The sequence below is a fragment of the Setaria viridis genome, chromosome 3 (assembly GCF_005286985.2).
Source record: "Setaria viridis chromosome 3, Setaria_viridis_v4.0, whole genome shotgun sequence".
Classification (NCBI taxonomy): Eukaryota; Viridiplantae; Streptophyta; class Magnoliopsida; order Poales; family Poaceae; genus Setaria; species Setaria viridis.
The window spans coordinates 7,837,578-7,853,732 of NC_048265.2; the positions used below are offsets into that span (position 1 = coordinate 7,837,578).

At 46.2% G+C, this 16,155-nt stretch overlaps 2 protein-coding genes across 4 annotated transcripts; one reads left to right on the forward strand and one right to left on the reverse strand.

Annotated features, from left to right (window-relative positions):
- The first annotated feature begins 1,164 nt into the window (after positions 1 to 1,164).
- On the forward strand, positions 1,165 to 3,327 carry LOC117850716 (uncharacterized). The gene is made up of 4 exons (XM_034732579.2): positions 1,165 to 1,333; positions 1,564 to 1,811; positions 2,535 to 2,595; positions 2,701 to 3,327. The coding sequence occupies exons 2-4, from the start codon at positions 1,606 to 1,608 to the stop codon at positions 2,971 to 2,973; spliced, it is 540 nt and encodes a 179-aa protein (XP_034588470.1). The 5' UTR covers positions 1,165 to 1,333; positions 1,564 to 1,605; the 3' UTR covers positions 2,974 to 3,327.
- Positions 3,328 to 3,782: 455 nt separating this feature from the next.
- LOC117850715 (protein NEN4) lies at positions 3,783 to 5,988 on the reverse strand. Of its 3 annotated transcripts, none has more exons than XM_034732576.2 (3): positions 5,217 to 5,988; positions 4,888 to 5,138; positions 3,783 to 4,768 (listed from the first exon to the last, which is right to left on the reverse strand). In XM_034732576.2, exons 1-3 carry the CDS (start codon positions 5,354 to 5,356, stop codon positions 4,122 to 4,124), a joined length of 1,038 nt encoding a protein of 345 aa, XP_034588467.1. In that variant the 5' UTR covers positions 5,357 to 5,988; the 3' UTR covers positions 3,783 to 4,121. The 3 variants fall into 3 exon arrangements, with proteins under 3 accessions (XP_034588467.1, XP_034588468.1, XP_034588469.1); XM_034732577.2 differs by having other exon boundaries at positions 4,888 to 5,132; positions 5,217 to 5,982; XM_034732578.2 differs by having other exon boundaries at positions 4,888 to 5,966.
- Between the last annotated feature and the right edge of the window lie 10,167 nt (positions 5,989 to 16,155).

Consider the following 16,155-nt stretch of genomic DNA (forward strand, 5'->3'; position numbering starts at 1 on the left):
CGGGGCGGCCGCGGGGGGGCGCACAGGTATAGCTGCAGCCTGCAGCTGAGCGTGGGAGGCAGCTCGCTGGCGTGGCGGGCGGCCAGTGGCAGGGCGACGCAAGCAGGCAAGCCGCGGTCTGTTGGGCGATGCGGAGTGCCGGGGCGGCCGCGGGGGGGCGCACAGGTATAGCTGCAGCCTGCAGCTGAGCGTGGGAGGCAGCTCGCTGGCGTGGCGGGCGGCCAGTGGCAGGGCGACGCAAGCAGGCAAGCCGCGGTCTGTTGGGCGATGCGGAGTGCCGGGGCGGCCGCGGGGGGGCGCACAGGTATAGCTGCAGCCTGCAGCTGAGCGTGGGAGGCAGCTCGCTGGCGTGGCCTGCTGGCTGCGCCGCTGCAGTAGCCCAGCGAAGGCCCAACGCGCCTGCGCGCAAGGCGGCAAGGAGCACGCAGGGGCGATGGGCACGGTGCATCAGTGGTAGGGTGGCAGTGGGGAAGGGTCATCCATCATCAGGCCGGGTACGCCATGCACTGCTTCTTCGCCGAGGACAGTATGACGCACGTGCCCAGCTGCTGCTCGACGAATTGCCTGCAAAGAAAGTTCTCCATCCGGCTGCATGCTACTTTCCATTGTTTGCAGGACGCGTCACGCGTGGAATCGATCTCCGAGCAGGAAATGAATGAGAGTATGTTTGACGTACGTTGGTGTATTTGTGCTACTACGTGATGAGTTACTGACTTCGGTGATATGTTCTTTGCCACTTTGACTTAACTGCCGTGGGCAAAGTAGTCATTTTACACCTGAATTGACACCGTTAAGTTAACCTGACGGAGTAGGGGCAAACTGAATCTTCAATTTGAAAAAGTGAGGGTAAAATGACGAAGTTGAAAAAATAGAGGTAAAATCACTATTTAGATGCAAAGTAGGGGTCCCACAAACTAAATCGCATCGCAGTTTCTTTTCCTTCTTTGTGTGGCAGGCTGGCAGCTCACTGGATGAGATGGCCCATGTTGCGATTGGGGCTAAAACGAAAAGGCCAACAAACAATCAGTACTAGAATGAGATCGAGGGTTTCCTGGAAGGGCTCTGGTGCAAAATATCCTGGAGCGCTCCCACCGCATCGATCTAGTCCGTCGTTTCCGCATCGTGCGGCCGCCGCTGGACGATAACACGGGTGCAGATGCAGCCGCAGCAGCACCGCACCTGAGGTGCTCGCCGCACCAGAGTTGTTCTCTCCTCTCTCTAGGTCCTCCTCTCCTTTCTTGGCCTTTCCTCCCCGGCGGCGACGACTGGGGCTAGCGGCGCCAATCCTCCGCCAGGTTCGTCGGGCGCAGCTCCGGCAACGGGTATCCACAAGGTACGCCCTCCCAATCCTTCCCCTCCCCTTACCGCCGTACGAGACCGAGCTCCCCAAACCCTAATGTAGGCTAGTCTTATCCGGATCTGACCCAGCTACGAGATCCGCCCCTGATCTTACTGTCTGGTGCTTTCGCTATGTCAATTCGATTGGTACCAACGCCATGCGCGTTCGCACGGCGCTCTCGTCGATCCGGCCGCTGAACGATTTTCCTCTCACCTCTGTTTCAGGAGTCGCTCAACTTCAAAATCAGGAGTCCGCTGGGGGCAGGCATGGAGCACTACATGATGAGGCTTGGCGCGGGGGGCGGCCAGCAGCTCTCCAGGGTGGAACCAATCCCTGACCTAAGGTCAAGGTTTTGGCAGATGGATGTGCAGCCTGGGGCTCGAATAGACCTCATCTGCCCTCAGCCTCGCCGTGCCTCCCGTCCACCCTTGCTCGTGGACTCCCTCAGTAGACCCAGCCCCAAGCCTAATGGGTTAGTTCTTTCTCGTCTCCTCTACCCAGCCACTACATACTTGCATGGACCTCGGATGTTAGATTCTAGGTCGCTATGTAATTGATTTATCTAGAATTGTGGCAGCTGCAGACCTGCTCGATAGGCCATAGGTTGCATGCTTGTTAGAATTTGAGCACCAATTGGTAGGCCGCAGGTTGCATGCTTGCGTACCTGGTAGATTTGGAATGCCAATTGGTTGGCCGTTAGTTGCGTGTATGCTCATAGTGAGGACAGCAGATATAGTAGTATTATGCACGTGCAAGCTTGCTTCAAATTTATGGTTACATGTGTTGTGAGATACGTTCACATTAGCTGTGTGGCGACAAAGGGTACTCATTGAGGCCGGATTTCACACATGTCCGTTACAAGCTTTCGTCAGCACCGTTTGCATTTATTTAGTGACAAAAGGTGGCGATGGGCGTTACATAGTCTTGCACGTGCTGGTCAATATCTTTGCTGATAGACCACTGAATGTTGCAAAATTGAGATTGCAATTGTGCACATTTCTTAGCAAGGCAAGTGGAAACGTTGGATGCTCTTACATGTACTGGCAAAGTAGGCAATAATCACTGCATAGGATTGTGTGTTTTGCATGGCATGTTTCAAATAATTGGATAGGATTGGAAAAAATTGGGTGCTTGAAAACTGCACTAGCCAAGCATAGGCCCTTTTACTGATGCCGTGTGTTTTATGTGATGGCAGGGCACTCCCAGTGTATAGAGCGGAGTCCACTTGTGATATACTTGATCTCATCCTTAGCAAGGTATGAGTTGTTTTCTTGGTATTGAAAATTTGGACTTGTGATTTTTTTGCAGTATAGTATTTCTTCTGGATATCTGAGTGATACCACTTGCTCTTCCCTGTTCAGAATGACCCTGATGTAGATACTGATCCAAGCAGCCAGGCGGGCTTTTTCTGTGGCTCGCCTCCTGTACGCACTAACAACCCTGTTATCCATGACCCACTGTTTGGTAAGAAAACACCATCCTTTTCTCCTCTAGGGAGCTCTTTCGGCAAAATGGGAGCTGGAAGAGCTGAAGTAGGTTCTCCGTCTTGCGGGGCGAGCAGCCCAAAAGTAAGAATCGAAGGTTTTGCTTGCGGGAACAAAGAGCCCGCGCACTGTGCAGTTACATTTGCCTGAGCATTTGATGATGCCCATTGACCCTAACGCTCTTTTGCTACCTCATAACCTGTACATTTCCCGGTCCACCTGAGGATATAACTAGTTTCTTTCTATAAGCTACTAGATGCTCATTCAAGAGTTGAGTCAAGAGTCTTGAGTCCAGTGTCTGATGCCCTTGTGATTGTGGCTTTTGAAACTGCACAATCGCTGGGAGCAGAGGTTTCGGATGTACATATGAGTTGTTGGTTGTACCTAGTAGACGTTGTATGTGTCTAGTAGATGCAGTTTGGTTGGGTCCATGTGTCAGCGTCTGTAAATACCGTGGTACATTTGGATCTAAGTTGAAATATGAAATTTATCTTATTCTGTTCTCATGCTGTTCATTGGAAGTCGTGAATCATGATCTTGGTGACGCTGCTGCAACAATGATAAGTATCCGAAGAGGAAGATGTAGCTATAGCGCGGCTGTATCTGAAGGCCTATGCCCTTTACTGTTTGCAAATGACGGCATGTGGCCCTGTTGTGTGGCAGGCCATACAGCTACGGCTGCTTCATTCGTTTTCCTGGCCTGGATCGCCAAAATGCAAACATGTTCTTTTTTGTGCAAAAGCAAAAGGTCGAAGAAGTGAAGAAGAATCTCTGCCGGCCTGCCCTTTGCAGCTGGCTTTTGTCACGATCGATCATGTGAAATAATTCCGAGTGAAGGCGATGTGCTTGCGCGGGGAAGGCAGCAACTTACTACTGCCAACCCTTGATATATATCATCAGTAGGTACGGTTCTGTTCCTGAAAATTCCTAGGACGTCAGCCCAGTGAGAGAGCAGAGCATTTGCAACAATATAGTTGTACATAATTTGTAACAGTAAATGGTGCTGGACATGGAAGGAGATTTACAAATGGAACAAAGAATGTCAATTTACAAGTGAACCAATAAAAGAACATCAACTACATCTGAACCATTCAACTAGCTTGAACGAACACGCATGAAACTATGAAGCGAACAAGTGATTGAACGAAATGAATCAATGATTCTGTACAAATGAATCCAATTAGTCGGTTCTTCAATTTAGTATGATGGGGAAAAGATGGACTGAGCTCGAATCTGTCAGTTCCATGATTTCCCTAAGCGCAGCACGCTTGCAACAAACAGCATGCTGGATTGCCGCATCATCTGAGGATGGCCCTGGAGTGCCTGAGGATCATGTGGAAGGGCGTCGTCGTCGTGGCTGTTGTTGCCCTGGTGACCTTGGGCAACGCCGCCGTAGCACCTTCCGCCGCCGGCTTCTTGCCGCCGGTGGCGTTGGCCCTCCCCACCAGCTTGCCCAGGCTATCCCGCTTGCCGCCGCCGCCGCTTTTGTTCGTTGTGGTCGTCGTAGCTGCTGGCGCTGGCGGCACGGCCTGCACGGGAGCGAAGGGCAGCTTGGTCTGCGACATGGCGGGGCGCCGGCGAGGAGAAGCCTCCGGCACGGAGGCGGTGGAGCTCCTCCTGGTGACGGCGCCGTCGCGGGCGGCGGCCAGCTGCAGCGCGTGGGGCAGGCTGGACTCGAGCAGCAGGACGGTGGCGCAGTGCTTGAGCACCTCGAGGTTCATGCGCGCGTCGTCCAGGCTCCGGTGCTTCTGCTTGCCGATGCCGAAGTAGGCCGCCAGGGTGGCCATCTTGAGGTCGCCGGCGCGGCGGCCGAACTCTGCCGCCAGCACGTTGAGCGAGTCGATCACGCCGGCGGGCTCCGGGGCGCGGCGCCCGATGCCGGCGAACGCCTCCCGGAGGCGCGGGCAGTCGAAGCGCTGGATGTTGTGCCCCGCCCACACGCGGCCTGCACCAAGGTTTCGCCGCCACGGATTATTTGGTTGATCAAAGCTAAGCTAGCTAACTAGGGTGGTGACGACGCAGCAATACAAGAAGAAGAAGAAAACGAAGGAGGCGTGTGCGTACCGTCGAGGATGTCGAATATCTTGTCGGCCACGTCCCGGAACGTGGGCGCGGAGGCGATGGCCTCGACGTCCGTGAAGCGCCTGGAGACGGCGGAGAGGTCCCCCGGGCGGATGAGCGTGTCGTAGCTGCCCACCTCGACGAGCTTCCTGGGGCACACCAGGATGGCGCCGAACTCGAGCAGCCACCACCGCCCCGCCGGCGACGGCGCCGTCGTCTCCACGTCGAAGAAGACGATCTCGCTCATCCTGTTACTGCTGCTGTTATTCATGGATGAATGCCCGTAGCTAGGAGCTGAGGAAGAAGCTGGCCTTGTCTAATTTGGGACGCACACGCAACGTATTATCTGGGATCGATGCCGCTGCTTCCTTGTTGACGTGTTATCCGGGAAATGGTCGGAATGGAAATGGATTGTGGAATGTGGATTGATTGATCTCCGTGTTCTGTCCTCGTCGTCGTCGTACCGTTGCATATATAGATATCATCATCGAGCGGAGCTGATATATAGCGCCGGCGGAGGGGATGATGCGAATATTTGCGTCGGTGGTGTAGGTTAGCAGTGGAGGGGGGTTACTGCCCGCCTTGGCTTGCACCTCAAGTTGTGCTCTGTGGCGGCGGCGACCTTGCCGGCCGGCGTCATTCATTTCGTGTGCTTTGCTTGCGTCCTCTGCTGCAATCTCTCGCCGGAGGAGTCTTCCAATCGCAACGCTGTGCAACAGCTAACAGTGCGTGCAAGCAAAGCCCAACAAGCTACCAAAGAGGAACTTAACCCAAGGAGCGAGGCAACCTGCTGCCTGCTACATGTCGTCCTAGCTGTCCGGCAAGCCTGCAGAGCCGAGCCGCCCCCCATGGCGTTTCAGGTAGGCAGGTAGCAGAGAGGGCCTTAGCTTGCAGCAGCAGCATCCATGCAGATGCAGAGCCTGGTCACTCCATGCTCCGGGCAGTCACTAGCTGGGAGCGGTTGAAAACAAACAAAGGGTTTGATTTGTCAGTCGATTAATTAGCAGTCGATTAAGCTTGCAGTTAGCCGCATTTTTCAGCCGCTTGGGAGAAGAGGACACGCATAATGTGTGTCAATTTCTATCTTTTTCCCCAGTTCTCTTCTTTTTTTTTCAGTTTGCACGCAGGTTTAATTCTGATGGATCTACTGTTTGCATACGCAGAAGATGAAGAAGGATTATTTATTTGAAGCGCGTATAATTAAAGATTGTGTTTCGGCACGGCACGGTCGTTACGTACAGTTCATCCATGCATGATGCATGTTTTGTGTTTTGTGAAGCTAGGTTCCACTGTTAGCTATAGACCGTCGGTTGCTTGCTTTCCGATGCATGATGATGCAATTACAGACGGCAACTTGGATCTCCGTGCAACTCTTCAGATGCATGGGAGTATGGGACGGAGCCAGCAGGGGAGGACAGAAATATTCTCTCTTTCTCCTCCTCCGATCCATGGGAATTGGCAAGGGAAGGGAAGCAAAGCAGAGCAAGAAAGCTTTATTAGTTAGGAGGAAGGCCGGGAGGGAGTATTTGCTTCCGTGAGTGCATGGGTTGCCATCCTACCCACGCAACCTGCCCGCCCGTTAGTGTTTCGCTAGATTCCGCCGTGGTTAACGTAAGAACCAATAAACCATGCATGCTTGCTTAACTCTCACGCTATCGATATATCATCTGCCTGCTTTGTAGATCGTGGTACGAAGTTATGCATTAATCTCAGCTTGTTATTACAAGAGGCCAGGGGAGGGGAGGTAAATTTTGGAAAAAATTGCAAAACCCCACCTGCAAACTAATTAGTAAGGGGGTTTGTTAATACCCACACTGATCTCACTTCCTTACGCCTGCAAGTTTCTTGTGTTTTAGATGTCCTATGTCTCCATCGACCAAAGCACAGCTAGCCTCACGGGTTATTTGGCTTGCCTATAGACTATAATAAATTTGTCCAAGAGTTTTCTCGTAATTTTGGCATGTTTACCTTTGAGACCGGCCCATTTTCCTTGAGTTCAGGTATCATCGTTGTTCTATCATATCTAGCACAATTATTCATGCATAAAACATCTTTAGCGCTTGTTCATGGTATGTGGGATGAGTCAAGCAAATCTTGAGGCCAATTGGCTAAACAACAACTATATCAGCTGGTCAACATGTATAAATGGGAGTACATGACCGTAAAGAACTGAGATAGTGTTTGGTTCGTGCTAAGGTAATGTAAACGCAAAGGGAATCAGATTACAGTGTATTTGGAGGTGGAATGAGTGATTGCCCTCTTTGTTTGGTTGCACTCTGGTAACGTAATTAGATTACTGTATGGGTGCTATATCTGATTACGGTGGGGGAGGAGGGGTAACAAGCTTGTATAGATATTATTTAGGTAAGGGATTCGATTACAGTGTCAATTGATTACAAACCACCGCAACCAAACATATGTAATGGGATTCATTACCTTCAGTAATCAGATTACGTTACATTTGAGCCAACCAAACACTACCTGAGATGCTTGATTTCTAAAATGACACAATAGAAGAGGCAGGATCCCTACTAATAATAATGGGGGAAAGTCCGAAAACTGGAAAAAAAGAGAGGAAAATATGTGAAAACACGTGTTCAATTGAGGGGGAAAGAACCCTTAATCACATAATTATCAACATTTAGCTAAGTTTTATCGGTAGATGACTGCCCATACAGTACTCATATATGCCTTTTGTTGACTGTGGTGGTATTCCGGGATAAGGAAATGCCATAACTTCCATTTCAGTGTCGCTTTCTTTGTTAAATTGACATGCTTGGCTTCAAAAGTACATTATGTGCGCGGAGATTCATTTTTCTCCCATTAAGGCGGCAATCAGTCATTACTAGGAGCTGTGATGCTATAAACTAAGAGTTCTGAGTTTATTAATTTCCTTTGCTATAAGATGACGTTTAACTCACTACTACAAAAGCGATTTGTAGGGGCGCCCCATTTTTTCTAAGGGCGGGCGAAATTGCCATCCGCACCTAGGGGCGATACTGTAGCATGTGGCCCGCCCCTGGAGAACCATTTGCAGGGGCGGGTGATGGCATCATCTGCCCCTGCAAATGGGGGCAATTTCCAGGGGGCGGGTGACGGCAGCAACCGCCCCCGGAAACCCGCCCCCTGGAAATTGCCCCCATTTGCAGGGGCGGATGATGCCATCACCTGTCCCTGCAAATGGTTCTCCAGGGGTGGGCCATGGGATGACCCGCCCCTGGAAATGGGCGACAAAACAGCCAGCTGGGTTTCTTTCTCCTCCCAATAGTACAGTCACTGCTTGGGGGAGGTGCTGCCCGAAAATCGAAAAAAGCGAAAAAGGTGGGGGAAGGTTTTCAACTTTGTTTCCTTGGAGTTAGAGCTTATAGGAGGTAAGTTGATACTAATTCCTTTTCTTTTTGAAGCTTATTGTATAGGTTTTAGGCTCAAATGGAGTTCCATATACCTCTAGATAGATCTAGATCTCCAAGGTGTGGATTAGCCATTTGGAGCTCCATTTATCTCAAACTTTTGGATGAAGTTAGGTTATTTAGGTAGGAGAACAAGATTATCTAATCATTTGTACTCAAATTTGATGTTTTAATTAGCCTCATTCATGAATGATGAATTTCCTAGATATCCATGGAGGAGAGAGAAAAAGATTTAGTTTTTTTCTGTATTGACCCATGCATGATATAATTTTCATTTTTTCCAAGATTTTGTGGGACAAAACAAGTTGACATGGATGATGAATAATTGCTTTTCATTTTTTCCCAAGATTTCTATATTTTCATTTGTTTATTAGGAAATACTACATGTGTGTAATTATATATATATATGGTGTTTTTATATGGTGTAATTTTTTTTTGCTGTTCAGAGAGATGGATAGGACATGGATGTACCAAGCACGAAGAATGGATGCCTATTTCCGTGGAGAACTTAACAAATTCATTAAAGGTGTGGAGAATAATGCAATGGTTTAGAAGATAAAGATGGTGGCTTGTCCGTGCAAAACCTGCAAGACTACATGATCTGGACATATCATGGTGAGAAAACACCCTCTTAGAATCCGCTTGACAAAATCATGTAAGATGTCGAGTTTGATAGAATGTTTGATGCTTACCATTGTTTTGATAAGGTGGTAGCGATGATGATGGTGGTGGCTCTGATGGAGATGATGGTGTGGACGAGTGTGGCGATGGTGGTGGTGGTGACAATGGTGGTTATGATAGTAGTGGCAACGACGAACTTGATGACAATGATTTTCTGAGCTAGTTGTTGCATCACACTAAAGCGAAACTATTGGTTGGTAGTGCAAAGGTGTTAGGAGACTTCAAGACAGTGAAGAAATCAGCGGAGGAGAATGTGTACGAGCGTTCAAAGGGATGTCCAAAACACTAGACTGTGCTTCATTTCATACTTGAGCTGTTGATTCTAAAGGCTAAGCACGGCTGGTACGACAATAGTTTTAATTATTTGCTGCGTATCTTGGCTTGGTTGCTTCCAAAGCTAAATAGAGTGCCCGCCAACACATATCGAGCAAAGAAGCTTGTCAGTTCGTTCACGATGGGTGTGGAAAGAATTCATGCATGTCCAAACCATTGTATCTTGTACCGCGAGGATACTTTCAAAGGCTCAAACAAATATCCTGTATGTTCTGCAAGTCGGTACAAAAATAATTCCAGTTTTTGTGATAACAACAGGCAAGGTCCAACCGATGGGAATAAAAGGAAGAGGAAGGGTGCATGGAATAGTGTTGCCACTGTTGAGCCAGAAGACACTACTTTAGGCATTTTTGAGAAGTGGAGTAGAATTTGAGCCTTGGTCATGTGGTACCTCCCTGTTGCTAATCGCCTTAGGCATTTCTTCTCAAACCCAAAGGACGCTGAACTGATGCGATGGTGGGATTCAGATAAGCGCAGGAAGGGTGACGGAAAGATTCGACATCCAACCGATACTCGCTAGTGGAAGAAGTTCGATGAGCGGTATCCACAATTTGGAAACGATCCAAGAAATGTTCGATTGCACTAAGTACGGATGGAATGAATCCATTCGGTGAAAGGACCAGTACTCACATCACATGTCCAGTGATCTTGATGATGTACAACCTGCCAACATGGTTGTGCCAAAATAGAAAGTATCTTTTGCTATCCATCCTTGTACAAGGATCAAAGCATCCTGACATCGATATAGATATTTTTCTTGAGCCGTTGATGCAAGAGATGGAAACTTTATGGAAGAATGGTATCGACATCATTGACAGTTTTACACGGCAGGAATTTAATCTAAGAGCCATTATCTTCGTCACCATCAATGATTACCAAGCATTGTTTGTCTTGTCAGGACAAGTGAAAGGTAAGACATGATGCACGGTGTGCATTGATGACACCGTATGGTCTTTCCTAGAAGGTTCTAGAAAGGTAGTTTACCTTGGGTATAGACACTTCTTGGTGGAAGGACACAGATACCGAAGTAAGAAGTTCTATAATTTTTTTAGCGGCAAGCTTGACCTAGAATCTACCCCAGAAAAATGAGATGAGCACTATGTTTTCAACATGGTCAGGACCATCCAGGTTCCTTATGGGAAGATGATAAAAGATGGGAAGAAGAGAAATAGAGATAACACTACTGGAAAACTAAGCATTCGTCCAACCGTTAGTACCGGACGCCTTTTCGTCCGGTACTAACGTGCGGCGTTAGTACTGGTCGTCACGCACAGTGCCACCGGAGTTCTTGTAGTACTGGTTTCGAGCCTCAACCGGTACTAAATGGCGGCACGCAGACCACGTGGCCGATAGCTAGATTTCCCAGGAAGTCATTTAGTACCGGCTGGTGGCTTTAGGTACTAAATGGTGAGAATGCCATTTAGTACCAGCTAGTAGCTTCAACCGGTACTAACTGATTTCATTTAGTACTAGTTGAAGCTACCAGCAGACACTAATGTCAACCATTTGCTCTCTATATAAATGAGTTGCTTTCTTAGCTTCCTCTCTGAGCAAGCTCACCATCTGCTCGGGCTTCATTTTTTTTTCACTTGACCAGCTTCTTCACTAGACCGGTTAGCAACTTCATTCTCCCTCTTCTGGTCATAGTATTCTAGGTTTTTTTTTTGAATGAACTAGTTTTATGTTATAAATGGAGTACTTGTTGCTTTATTAGAGTGAGGAGAATGGAGAGTTTTTTAGAATGAGTTTTATGTTACAAATGGAATACTTGTTGATCTTTTAGAACGAGGCGAATGAAAAAAATTTTAGAGTGAGGTGAATGGGAGTTTTTTTTTAAAATGAGTTTCAAGTTACAAATAAAGTACTAGCTTGTTGATCTTTTAGAACGAGGAGAATGGAGTTTTTTAGAGTGAGGAGAATGGAGAGGTTTTTAGAATGAGTTTAATGTACAAATGGAGTACCTGTTCATCTTTTAGAACAAGGAGAATGGACAGGTTTTTAGAGTGAGGACTAAATATTATAAACACATTTACTCTATCTTTCCCCTACCTAATATTGATCAAGTTCTTTATCTAATACGAAACTCTATGTCTATTTTTCATGTAATATGATGCAGATGAACCGGCAATGGATGTAACACCTCCACTCCTCCAATACCAGAGAACAGAAGAACTTCGAGTCCACAAACTCTGGTTGAACATCATAAAAGAATCTTGAAATAGTTTTCTAAACACCTTTTGGAGCTAAATTTTCATAATAGAAGTATGGTCGCCAATAGCCGGTTCAGGTAGAGATTTGTTCACTGACCTTGACCCATCGGCTTATGGTTGGTTTTGGATTGCCAAAATGGGTCATGCTCAGTGAACAGATCTTTTGCCTGGATAGGCTTTTGGGCCACCATACTTCTATTATGAAAATATGGCACTTGCTCCAAAAGATGTTTGGACAATTATTTCAAGATTCCTTTATGATATTCATCCAGAGCAGGTGGACTCGTAGATCTCATGTTGTACCATTATTTTAGGATTGATGTATCTTTTTTTCTCCCAAATTAACGGTCGTGATGTGGCCGATCCTATATTCTAAATATCTCATTTATGTAAGACTTAATATATGCGCTAGATTATGTCGATAGGTTCTTAGGAATCGACATTATCGATAGAAATTGTAGTTTGTATGTTGCAATGATTAACAGTCACGATGTGGACGATCCTAGGTTCTTAGTATCTCATTTATGTAAGATTTAATATGCACGATGAATTTCATATGTAATATACTCTAGTTAATATTTGTGATGAATTTTATCTGTGCTATTTCATATATATACATATATACATGTGACAACCTTATCGTAATGATTGAAATATTTTATTAGAATTAAGACAATGTGCGCGGGAAAGAAAACTGCTGGAGGCAGACAGTTTCAGCTCCCGCCAATTTGGCAACTTTAGTATCGGTTGGAGTTATGCCCGGTACTAAATTCCTTCATTTAGTACTGGGCAAAGGCTGGAACCGGTACTAAATGCCCCTAATTTCAGATCCCATCATTTAGCAACTATAGTACCAGTTGGGAGCCCTGCCCGATACTCCATTTAGTACTGGGCAAAGGCTAGCACTGGTTCTAAAGTGTTCCACCTACAAATACTTCATCTTCTCCAAACACTTAACAGTTTCCATAAATTAGCAATTCCTCCCTTTGCACCGCGCCAGCCCTGAACCCGTCGCCCGCGCCCACCGCCGCTGCCTGTCGTCGTCGTCGCCCACTGCTGCCGCACTGGTCCCATCCCCGTCCCCGGCTCTGTCGCTATTGTCCCGTCCCGGCTTCGTCACCCATCACCCCCGTCACCCCGTCCCCGACCACCGCTACCCCATCCTCGGTCGCCGTCCCCATCACCGTGCCTCTCCCTCCCCCGCCTCCCCCACGCGCCCTCCCCAGTTAGGTTTTATTTTTTGATATTTTTGATTTTGATGCATTAAAATGATTTTGCTACCTGTATTGGATTAAAATGGCTATGATTTTGCTTGAATTGGATACCAATTTGTATTATATGCTAAGTAATTATTTTTTGTGATTCAATTATGGCATAAAGCTATATCTCTTAGAGGACATCTAGATATTCACGGGTAGCATTATGATAGAATTGTGCATGGCTATGAAATGATGGTCTAGATTTATTTCAATGTATATAATGTGCGTATATAACAATGTATTATTGGTGGCAAAGTTGATTAGTTAAGAAAAATGGTGGCAAATTATCTTATCACAATTTTATTTGGATAGTTTAGGCTAACTATGGCAAGTGAAATTTCTTCTCGCCATGGTGGTGGCGGCCATGGAGGTGGCTGTCGTGGTGGTGGTGGCCGTGGACACTCCATTTTTGAGGAGCCACTGTTGGCTCGTCCTCCAAGAATTCACATCCCTAACCACGTCATTGACTTGCCAAAAGGCGATCAAAGCAGAGGAACAATTCCCAACATAATAATATCCTTTACTTCTTATAAATGGTTTTTTTACTACACATGAATAATTCCTAAATTTATTTACATACAATGTAGCTTATCGACAATATTAGATGGCTGAAAGATGTTGTCGAAGCTCTAGGTGTTACTTCTCTTTTAGTGCAATCCGAGATAGTTGGTCCATGAAATTTTAAAAGAGTAAAAATCTCTTTTCAAGTACCTATTCAAGAAACACAGGCCAACGGATGAGAGTACCAGGACAGCCCATCCCAACGGTTTCATTTGCCGTATGAGGTCAATTAGCACCAAGTAGGGTAACTTTTGAAAGGATCGACGTGGAGGCCTGCCCACAACAGCTTAAGAATCATGGGTACTTTGTGCCAGACTTCTCATATTTTTGAATAAAGGCGTTCGAGAGGCTTTGCCAGTTTAATCAACATGACATGGTATGGAACACATATCTAATCATCCTTTTATTTTTAATTATGTTACATCTTTTAAATTTCATCATGTTATTCTCTTCTTTTAGGATGCCTTTGGTCAAACCTTGGTGGCAATGAGCTGTCATGCAATTCTGGCTCAAGTCTTGGATATGTTGAATTATAGTTACACCGATGGAAACCCGATACACATCAGAGATTTCAAGCTCCAGGCTCATCTCACTTTCTACATGCCGTTTTAGTTGACGTCATCTCCGTTGTTCGAGATTTATGGTAGTGCATGTGACCATCCTTATGAAGTGCTAGAGAGTGCACTAATTCATGCTCTAGCTTATATTGATGAAGTTCTAGGACATAAAAAAACCTTCATCGACAAGGACATAAAAAATATGCAACAAGCCCATTATACACCTCACAATAATGTCATCTTTAGTTTGTAAACACTTGAGTGTGATTCATACTCAAAGTGGGCTGCTCGGAAGATTGGATCACGAGGGAGCACAAGCATCGTTTGACCGCATGGTTGAAGGACCTAAATCTACTAGATGGGGAAACCATGGAAGATCAAATGATAAAAAGATTTGCAGCTGGCCCGTTTAGCCAGGTCACATCATGGCAAGGTTATGATATTAATGGATATCTATTTTATACTTCCGCGAAGGACAAGACTATGTCTCAGAATAGTGGTGTTCGTCTTGAGGCCTTAAACGAGAGAACCAGCCAAAGGACCACATATTATGGCGTGATAGATGATATATGGGAAGTCCACTATGGTTCCAATATACAAATCCCGATCTTTCGGTGCCATTGGGTCAAACACCCAAAAGGTGTTGAAGTGGACGGCTATGGGCTCACAATTGTGGACCTCAACAATGTTGGTTACAAAGATGACCCTTCAGTACTTGCTTCACAGGTCGCACATGTTATGTATGTTGTTGATCCTGCAAAAAATACAAAGCATGTTGTAGTCCCTCGAAAACAAGAAATATTAGGAGTTGATAGTGTCAAAGATGTTGAAGAATATAATCAGTACAATGAAATGAATCTCATCACAAACCTACCATAGAATATAATGATTTTAGAAGCAATTATAAAGAAAGATGAAATGCCCTGGGCACGCAAGGATGGAGAATTAAGAGTTATTACCACATAATATATAGCTAGCTTGAGTCTATTTAACTCATGTTTTATGTAGTTTGATTCAATTATCTCATGTACTTTGAATCAATTATGTCATGTAACTAAATCAATTACATAACACTTACAAAGTTGGCATATATATTTTTCATTTGAGAAGCACAATAACTTTTGAAGTTGAATGTACGAGTATATGTGTGAGTACATGTGAATGTGTTTAGTGGATGTATTTTTTGAATACAAACTTTTACAATTTATCTTGGATGAATATAAACTTTATATTAAAATTGTAGAGCTCAAGGAGACATTAAACTTTATAGTTGACAACTTCTGTATTTGAGATCATTTAATAACTTAAAAATACATTTTAGAAGAAAAAACAAAAATGGAGAAACGATTTCCAGGGGCGGGTGACGCCATCACCCGCACCTGGAAATCATTTCCAGAGGCGGGTGGTGGTGTCACCCGCCCCTCTAGTGGCACCCTATATATGGTAACTCCCACGGGGAGTTAGCCAAACTTTTGGAGAAGCCCATGGGACACCGACAAGCTACCAAAATTTCCCCCCTCCCTCCCTCGCACCGGCGCCGCTCCCCTCCCTTGCGGGCTCCGCCGCCGTAGTGCCTCCCCGCGCCGCCTCTCCACCGTCAGGCCACGCAGCACGGGGCGCGTCTCCTTCCCTCCTCTCCATCGCTGCCTCCCCGCCCAGTCGCCTCCTTCTCCCCACCGAGCCCAGGTAGCCTCCTCCCCGAGCATTGCCTCCTCCCCGCCGGGCTGCCGCCTCCCTACTGGGCCGCTGCCTACCCGCCGCAGGGTAAATTTCTTCCATTATTTTTAAACCAACAATTGTAAATTTCTTCCATTATTTTGGACAATCCTTGAAGTTGATTTTTGTGAAAAAATCTATCTTGTCTAAATTATCATTGAAGTTGATGTTTGTGGAATAATCTATCTTATTATAATTTTATTTGGATAGTTTTGGCTTACTATGGCAAGTGGAAGTGGTGGTGGCGGCCGTGAAGGTGGCATGGGATAGTACATATTCGAGAACCCTCCCGCTAGTCGTCCAGGACTTCACTTCCCTAATGGCACCATTGACTTGCCAACAGGCAATCGAAGGAGCGGATGAGTTCCCAACATAGTAATATTCTTTCATCTTTTAATTAATTTTTTTACTACACATGAATAAATTCTAAATTTACTTACATACAATGTAGCTTGTCAACCCTATTAGATGGCTCAAAGGTGTTATCGAAGCTATAGGTGGTACTTCTCCTGTAGTGCAAACCGAGGTTGTTGGTGAACCTCAT